General features: G+C 38.9%; 2 protein-coding genes and 1 long non-coding RNA gene across 5 annotated transcripts in view; 1 reads left to right on the top strand and 2 right to left on the bottom strand.

Annotated features, from left to right (window-relative positions):
* The window catches only part of LOC146647275 (uncharacterized), a 165,442-nt gene that overhangs the window by 63,186 nt on the left and 92,769 nt on the right, over nt 1-9,487 (top strand). The gene's annotated exons all lie outside the window — the stretch shown is intronic.
* Nucleotides 372-3,538, bottom strand: LOC146647282 (uncharacterized). The gene is made up of 2 exons (XR_014908486.1): nt 2,427-3,538; nt 372-1,940 (listed from the first exon to the last, which is right to left on the bottom strand). It is a non-coding gene; the product is annotated as an uncharacterized LOC146647282 (long non-coding RNA).
* LOC146647283 (nanos homolog 2-like) lies at nt 4,512-5,903 on the bottom strand. The gene has a single exon (XM_085389762.1). It carries the CDS (start codon nt 5,829-5,831, stop codon nt 5,331-5,333), a length of 501 nt encoding a protein of 166 aa, XP_085245888.1. The 5' UTR covers nt 5,832-5,903; the 3' UTR covers nt 4,512-5,330.

The raw sequence follows: 9,487 nt of genomic DNA on the forward strand, positions 1-9,487 counted from the left end.
GGACGACAAGGAGGTTTTTCTCCTCCCTGTTCGTGGGCGTGAGCGTTACGAGATGTTGAAGAAGATCAATGACGGTTTGGAGCTGCTTGACAAGGACAGCAAAAGCAAGTCAAAGGTCTCAGTGAAGCATGAGGTTCCCGTGCCCTCCAGTGGAAAGAGGCTGCTCCAGAGAGGAGAGAGGAGTGACAGCGACTAAGATGCCCATCACCTCAATTTCGAAAACAAATGTCACCTTTTTGTCTAAGCCTTTAGGATTATTTCAGGTTTTAAATGCCCATTTAAAAACCAAAATGCCATCCTGCCTCAGTTAAAACGGTTCCTGAAACTGTACTGCCTGATTAGTCACTGCACTGACATACTGTTGTGTTCAGTTATGTTTTTCTTTTCTTTTTAAAAAAAAAACAAAAAAAAACAAAACAACAACCCTATGTTCCTAATTGGGTTAGAGCCGTTCAGCATGGTTTGAGTGAGATTAAGAATGATCCTTGTCATAACGAGTCACTGCCGTTTATTTAAATAAAGTTCAAAGCTAGGCTTGCAAAACTTGAATGGAATTTGCCTCTGATGTTGCTGTATTACTGTGCTACAGTCCTGTCGCACCATGTCATTTTTAAAAAAAGAAATGTATATATTTTGCATGATTGTCTGGGAAATGCAACCACCTCTGCGCAACCTTGATTCATATGCAATATGTAATCATGTTTGTGTAACATGAAAGAAAAAAGAGAAAAAATGATGATAAATGCAAAGACTGGTAACAGCGCTAAGAACCATAAAGCAAGAGAATTTTTAAAAAACTGTGAGAAATAAACTACACTGTAAAAAAAATAACCCTATTCAAATTAAAAAAAATGATGTCCAGTTGTCACATCCAAAATATTTGGCTTTATAGAATCCAAATTGAGTCACTTGATATGACCTGATACTTTTATGTTGATATAAACAATATTACTAGACTTGACTGAAACTTTAAATTTTGCATTGATCCAAATTGATTTTTTTACATAGAACCATATTTTAATTATTGAACCAAGCTAATATATTGAAATTTAACCAACCTAATGTATTCACATCGAACCAAATTAACATGAACTAATATGTTTGTGTTGAAGCCAGGTAATTGATTTACATATATTCAAACTATATTTTTTACATTTCATTTCAGTTCAAAAATGCTCTGCATTTCCTATAAAAAACAAGACAGTTGGCCAACCAATTGTTTCAAAATTATTTATTGTTCCAAACCATTTTAACTATAATCAATAGAGAGGATTAGTAATATACAGATTTAGTGCTACGGCAGAAATGATTAGAGAAATGTTTGTTTTATAAAACCTGCAATCTTTTGAAAACCAGTATAAAACCTGCAACCTGTCTAAAACTGGCATAAAACCATTATAAAAACTCTTTTTAAACCAATTTGCAAGTACTCAAAAATGTTTATATGTGCACTGTGCCTGTACAATGTAAAAAAAAAAAAAAATCTACACATGTATCAATGAAATCAACTTAAATCTCCCTTTCAAATGGGTGTTCTTATAAATTTTGAATGTAGAATACCACTGCAGGCCAACCAAGCAAAATAACCAAGCACACATGCACACATGCATGCAAACACACTACTGTGCAGTGTTAAGTTCACAATTAAGTTTGCGAATCTTAGAGGTCATCTTGTTAAAGTCAAGCTCCATCATAATCTTTTGAAGAGCCTCAAAGGTGAACCTGAATCCTCGTGGATATTCCATATTAAGAGCATAACAGAGTCCAAAGACCATTGCCACTCCAGCTGCCACAGAAGGCAACTCATTCAGGACTTCCACACCATCAATGATTATCCCGATGTCTCGAGGCTGATGTAGGAGGCTTGAGTTGTCCCTGAAGACGAAGAGTGCCATGGTGGTACTCTGCAGCTCTTCCTCAGCTTCATCTTTCTGGGATATCTTGAGGTAAAATATGGAACAAAATGTACAAGTGAAGAACTGAAGTCTGGCACACCTGATAAATCTTTGACCATAATAAACTACTATTTTGATAGTTGTTTGGTCACAGACTATTAGAACAATTATTTGACTAATCAGATTGTGAATTGCATAATCATTAAATTAAATCAATGGTGGAACATTTTCATAAATGTTCCACAAAGCCCAAGAAAAAAAAAAGAAAACAATACAGAACCCTAAGATATTAAATTGATGAGTTGATTAATCGTTGCTGTCCTACATTAATCACTGCATTTAATAGCAGAGTTGTCAAATTTACATCAAGAGACTGCATCTCATGTAGAGACAGAACAGATATGGACATACCATGTATTCTTTTATCAAGTCCTCAACACATCAGCAAGGTGAATGAGAGGATAATGAGGGAGAGTCTAGATTATTATGAAATGTTTAAAAAGGATGTGCAGTGTAAATGCAAAATGATACCTGTTCAGATTAAATGAAAATGTATGCTTCAGCCATGGAATGGATGGAGCGATCTGTGGTTCTGAAAGCATACAGAAAAAAAAGAATAATGTTACTTCTCTATAAAACACATTACATAGAAAAACCAAGAAATACGTAACATGACATACCAAACAGTCTACAGACCAGCCATTAGCGACTAAGTTTGGCATAGGGTCAATTTTTTGCTGTTAAAATTAAAATTTCTTCAGAAAATGCACATTTTTCCGAGCTGCGCCTGAAAGTCAATTGAAGGAATTAGTCTTATGTCATTGATCTTATATGCTGGCTTGTTATTTCTGTCTCTAAATCATGCACATTAATAATTATCTTTTGCGCTCGGTGTACACACACATAACACACAGATATTTATATGAAGAGAGACAAACGTGCGCGCACAAACACAAGCTTGTGTCTAGAAACCGCGAGCTCACCAGAAAAATTCAAACGAAGCGGAGCACGGAGTTATACTATGAATGTTATGAACTATGAACTTATGCTAGCTAGCTTTATCCACCACCGATGCATCGTGGTAACGCTAGCTAGTTAGGCAAAAAGCCGTTTTTTACCAGTATACTAACTTGTATTCCCGACTGTGATGGTCGGTTTCTGGTAACCAGTTCTAACGTTGCGCAGGATAGCTAGCTAGCTTATAGCTAGCAGCTACAATCATGCAAAAATTAGGGGTGGCTGTCGACCCAGCTTAAATGGGGTTATTTTCTGCGATTTTGGCAATACAAATTATAAAAGCTTTTGTAACACACTTGGCTTTACTTACGTTTATTTTCAGATGAAATTAATCAAAGATGTGACATGATGTTTCCAGCAGCCATGCAGAATAAAAATGGGTCCCGGTCTATTTCTGGTGGGCGTGTTCAAGTGCAAATCACTTTGACTCAAATTAAAGATATTATCTGTTCAACATGAAAAGAAATATATGTTTTGAGAGAAATCAAAAACTTTGCGTTGCGATGTTCACAATCCTGTACTGACACTATGGGCACATTTTTAGAAATCTATTTAATTCCACAGAAAGGTTAGCCACTTTAGTGTTTCACTTGTGACCTATTTATAGCTCACTGAAGATGGTTTTAAAATGCAACAATGTTCGGAGATAGAGAGAAAAAAAAAAAGAACTTTGGTGCAGGTGCAGGTGCAGTCTTTATGTAGCTTTCTGGTGACCTTAAAAGAACCTTTACGAAGCCCGTTGACAGGCCTTTAATCGAATGATCGGTTGGTTGATTGATAACAGAAAAAAATGACACATAAGATGGACATAAAGGACTGAAAACACCAAGAGCAAAATATTGCATCGCACTCATTTATGTAGTTTATTTTTAGATTAGATAATTTTGCAAAATAACGCAGCAAAATAAATAATAAGAGCCGGGATGTGCAGACTATTTAGCACTGAAAAAACTCCGTCCATGTGAACAGAATCAGGTGTTACCTTACCTGTTGATTAAATATCAAGACTATTTAGCAATAAGCTTACTTTAAAGGCTCGTAATAGGTGAACTGTCTTGGTATAGTTGAGTCACGCAGACTTCATGGTCCATGTTGTGTTACTTGTTGTTTGTGTGTGTGTGTGTCACCCGATGACCCCTGGCGCCGGAGCGTCTAGACTACATTAGAGATGTGTCACAGCAAAGAGCCGCACCTGCGCTCAAAGAGAGCACATACATAGAGGTGAGATGAGGATAAATGGATAGATGCGGTCCTTTTTCGAAGCTGAGCGCACAGTTGTATTTCCTGCACAATCACACACGAAGTGAGGCTGTGTTTATGCCGGTTATACCATGAATATACACCCTGCAGGCACCACTTGTTTGTCAAACTGTTTATGAAGCAAAAGTCACATTTCTGTTTATTTACAAAGCAAAAAGAAGGGGGGGAAAGAGGCGTAGGAGGGGGTGGAGCGTGCGCACTAGCATACCGGCGACGGCTGTTTCCTTTCACTAAAAGGAAAAAAATAATAAAATGTGTACTTCACGTTACGGTTGAAACTGGGGGGGGGTTTTTTTGTGTTTTTTTAATTTTTATTTTATAGAAACAATTTTTGCTCATAACCAATTGACAGGGGATTTCTTAAAATCACCCCGCAGTTCTTCAGCTGAGACACCTGAGTTAGAAAACACAAACACTGCAGCTGTCTTTGTACAAACTTGTACAAACTCTGTTTTGACCTTGTATACTGTATTTCCCCAGCCCCTCTATTTTGAAACTAAAACTATTGAACCTTAATTCAATTTCTCACTTCACATAATCGTTTCACTTTTGCCTTGAAGTGTTACTTTTAATTTAATTTAATTATTTTTTTATGACGCATGTTCTCTGGTGAGTTCAGGTACATCTGTAACTTCAAGTGGAAGAGTTGCATGTGAGTTAAAAATTTTCTATAATACCAAAAAAAAAAAAAAAAAAGACAAAATACTGACGTTTTTGTCGAATAATCTGTCTGACATGAGGGATAATATAGCATTTGCATTTTAACTAAAAGACTCGCGCACTGACACTATGGGCACATTTTTAGAAATCTATTTAATTCCACAGAAAGGTTAGCCACTTTAGTGTTTCACTTGTGACCTATGAAGTACCCCCGAAATTGTATCATATTAAACAACAACAACAACAATAACAACAACAACAATAAACACTCGAGGACTTTAAAGAGTTTAATTTTTACCGAGGTTTGAGAGCGCTCACCCCGGCTCGGGGCTCCACAGATGTGATGGATGAGGGCTCCTTGCTGCAGACTGCAGCGGAGTGTTTGACAGTCAAACTTGAAACAGTCTTTGGAACTGAAACGGTCTCTGCCAACACGAACACATACCCCAAACAGTTCGGTAAATATGTACAGTTTCTCGCAGCTTCAGTTTTCAGCAGCTACCAGAACTTGCCTACGGTCTGCATCCTCCCAGCAGCCTCGCACTTCATCTGCGGGCAGTACTTGCGTGTGTGAGCGCTGTCACCGGTGGCTTCGCAGATCGGGCAAGTGTAGTTCCGGAGGACGGGGCAGAAAACTTTCCCGTCGTCTGATTTGAGCTTGTGAGATAGGTACACCCTCGGAGTCTCCCCGTTCTGCTTGCATAAGCGGCAGTAGTCCGAGGATGAGGCGCTGCTGCTGGTGTCCGACGCGCTGCTGGTCGGACTGGACTGTGATGAGTTTTTGGAGGATTTCTTCCCCCGAGTGGAAGTGTGGACCTTACTCCAAGGGGGCGCTTGTCCCTTCTTTGGACGCTCGGTGTCTCGGTTATCAACCTCACGGTTGCTGCACAGTTTCTCGAACACTTGGCTCAGATTCATGTAGTCGTGCCACATGTTAAAGCTGTCCCCACCAGTGAGGATCGAGTTCTGGACCTCCAGTCGTCTCGGCATTGTGGTCATTTTTTGGCAGAAGTAAAACTGAGAGTGTGTTTGGAGCGCCTCATATTTATAGCTCACTGAAGATGGTTTTAAAATGCAACAATGTTCGGAGATAGAGAGAAAAAAAAAAAGAACTTTGGTGCAGGTGCAGGTGCAGTCTTTATGTAGCTTTCTGGTGACCTTAAAAGAACCTTTACGAAGCCCGTTGACAGGCCTTTAATCGAATGATCGGTTGGTTGATTGATAACAGAAAAAAATGACACATAAGATGGACATAAAGGACTGAAAACACCAAGAGCAAAATATTGCATCGCACTCATTTATGTAGTTTATTTTTAGATTAGATAATTTTGCAAAATAACGCAGCAAAATAAATAATAAGAGCCGGGATGTGCAGACTATTTAGCACTGAAAAAACTCCGTCCATGTGAACAGAATCAGGTGTTACCTTACCTGTTGATTAAATATCAAGACTATTTAGCAATAAGCTTACTTTAAAGGCTCGTAATAGGTGAACTGTCTTGGTATAGTTGAGTCACGCAGAGTTCATGGTCCATGTTGTGTTACTTGTTGTTTGTGTGTGTGTGTGTCACCCGATGACCCCTGGCGCCGGAGCGTCTAGACTACATTAGAGATGTGTCACAGCAAAGAGCCGCACCTGCGCTCAAAGAGCGCACATACATAGAGGTGAGATGAGGATAAATGGATAGATGCGGTCCTTTTTCGAAGCTGAGCGCACAGTTGTATTTCCTGCACAATCACACACGAAGTGAGGCTGTGTTTATGCCGGTTATACCATGAATATACACCCTGCAGGCACCACTTGTTTGTCAAACTGTTTATGAAGCAAAAGTCACATTTCTGTTTATTTACAAAGCAAAAAGAAGGGGGGGAAAGAGGCGTAGGAGGGGGTGGAGCGTGCGCACTAGCATACCGGCGACGGCTGTTTCCTTTCACTAAAAGGAAAAAAATAATAAAATGTGTACTTCACGTTACGGTTGAAACTGGGTTTTTTTTTGTTTTTTTAATTTTTATTTTATAGAAACAATTTTTGCTCATAACCAATTGACAGGGGATTTCTTAAAATCACCCCGCAGTTCTTCAGCTGAGACACCTGAGTTAGAAAACACAAACACTGCAGCTGTCTTTAACTCGCGAGGGCAGTCATGGACGCAAGACCTGCGTCTCATCACTGTGTGCGTGCTTTATTTATACTTCTCTGTGTGTCTGTGTGTGTGTGTGTGTGTGTACAAATACAACAGAGTTATTCTAAGAATTCAGAGCTGAGGTTCCCCTTTTTCTAAATCTGCATGTTCTTACAGTAAGAGGAAGCTGTAAGTTGTTTATCATACAAGAGTTTCATGTCAAAAGTCACGTAGACATTTGCTTAGTGATAAATATTGTGTAAAGTGATAAATATTTTTTTGAAAACAAATTCTTTGAAGAAGTGTCCCTCACATCTTCCCACCTGCTTTCACTGCATAACAGCCCACCCTAGTGAGACAAGACCGAGTAAAAGAGCCTGAAAGGAGTTCAGAAGTGCCCTCAAGCACCAATTTTGCCCGCAGGCACCGCAAGATCCTTTGTTTTTCACAAAGATAACTGCTAGACTCCACGTACAGTGGTGAAGATGAAAATTTGCCACAGACCACAGCCACAGTCACGGTGTGACAAATAAAGCCAATAATTATTTCCCAGTTTGTTTGTTTTGTCATCAAATTGAGAAAATGTGTGTTTAATGAACTATTTGTACAATATAACATATATCAATAGGAGTACAAAAGGTCACAAAGGTCAAATAGTATTCTCAAGTGTAAGCTCAGTAATGGTCAAAATATTGCGTTTTTGTGACTGAAACTCATTCATGCATTTGTGTCATCACGCTTAGATTACTGTAATTCCCTGTTTACTAGCTTGGATAAATCATCTCTCTCTCGCCTCCAGACAATACAAAACGCAGCAGCCAGACTACTAACTCGCTCTACCAAGCGTGTTCACATCACTCCCATCTTATATTCTTTACATTGGCTCCCAATAGAGTTTAGAATTCGCTTTAAAATTCTTGTTTAAACATACAGAGCACTAAACGGCTCCAGATTACTTATCCAAGCTTCTTTTAAAATACACTGCTGCTCGTCATCTCCGCTCACAGACTCAGAGTCTCTTAGTTGTTCCCCGTACACGACTGAAGACAAAAGGGGACAGAGCCTTTCAGTCTGTTGCACCAAGGCTGTGGAACAGTTTACCACTACCACTACGTTTGCTTGACTCTGTGGATTCTTTTAAAAAACAGTTAAAAACTCTTCTGTTCAAACAAGCCTTTTGTTGATCTACATTTTATATTTTTTACACTAATTACATTTGATCTTTTACATTGTATATAATGTCTATTGATTTTATTGTTTATTTTAATATTTGTGTACAGCGCTTTGTGAATGTCTGTCTGTGAAAAGCGCTTAATAAATAAAGTTTACTTACTTACTTACTTACTGAGCCTGCAGTTCAGAAATTTAACCATTAGATGGAGTCATTGCCAAAGCAATGTCACTTTGAATTGGAGCATCACTGGGCTGACACTCACATTACAGAGGCAGACCAAAACACACACGATTAAAATAATGTATATAAACGTGGAGAGAGATAGAGGAGAAAAAAGCAACAAACTCCACATACAACATCCAAGTTGGAAAAAGCTGGGGAGTAGTCAGTGGTATCACATGTCCCCCCAAAGTCTGTTTTCAAGCATATCTAAATAGGCTTGTGACAGGGCCATTCTGTGTCATTCTGATCAATCCTGCAGTGCTGACTCAGTTGGCAGATGTGTGGTTGTTCTCACTATGCTACTCCCACAGGCCTCCCCTCTCCTCTTCCTCCTCCTCGTTGCCATTCCCTGATGAGTTGCATCCACAGGAATCTTGATCAGAGCGCCAGGGATTGGTCTTTTGAAGCTCTCAGGGTCCCCCTGTGATTTTACTTAGTTCTTCTTTCCCTGCTCTTCCTTTGGTTAATATGTTGAGGTTTGACACATCTCCAGCCCTTCTTGTTTTTGTGCTTGAAGTAGTCCAGGGAGGCACAGAGTCCTCGTGGAAACTTTTGATGTCCATCTCAGAGTGATGACATTGTACAAAGCTTTCCTTTCGTCTTGTTTTCTATAGGGTCATGCTGCTTATGCACAATGCAACCACCAAAAGGCAGCACTTGGCTGGATCTATATAAATTGCTAGAAAAACAGCAATACATGCTTCATGTTGTAAGTTGACAGTCCATGTTGATGCTGAATAGTGGCCTTAATGTGTAGATTATATAATTACTTAACTGAAATGTCCACTACAGGTTTATGTAGTTAGAGTTGGCAATCTTTCTTACAGAACATTTACTATGACTGATGTTAGTAGTCCTGTGTTTGTCCGTTATATGTCGTATGTAGCACCAGGGTCTCAGAGGAACGCTGTCTCACTTCACTCTGTACTGTAACACTATACATGGTTGAAATTAAAATAAAAGCCACTTGAATTGCCTTGTTACCTGAGATTACAGTTTACAGTTAAGCAACATATTCATTTGTAATTTATGGACCTTTTTTTTTATACAGTAGTGATCATGTTTTGAATGTTGATTCCAAGACAGCTTTTGTCTGTTTGGCTTTTTGTAATTTTAATTGTCTTTCCAATTTGCCA

This window comes from Rhamphochromis longiceps, linkage group LG18, assembly GCF_057381845.1.
Source record: "Rhamphochromis longiceps isolate RC_006_pf linkage group LG18, R_longiceps_female_GT1.1, whole genome shotgun sequence".
Classification (NCBI taxonomy): domain Eukaryota; kingdom Metazoa; phylum Chordata; class Actinopteri; order Cichliformes; family Cichlidae; genus Rhamphochromis; species Rhamphochromis longiceps.

Bases quoted from the DNA above. Each gene is read 5' to 3' on its own strand.
- LOC146647283 (XM_085389762.1), bottom strand. From the start codon at position 5,831: ATGACCACAATGCCGAGACGACTGGAGGTCCAGAACTCGATCCTCACT.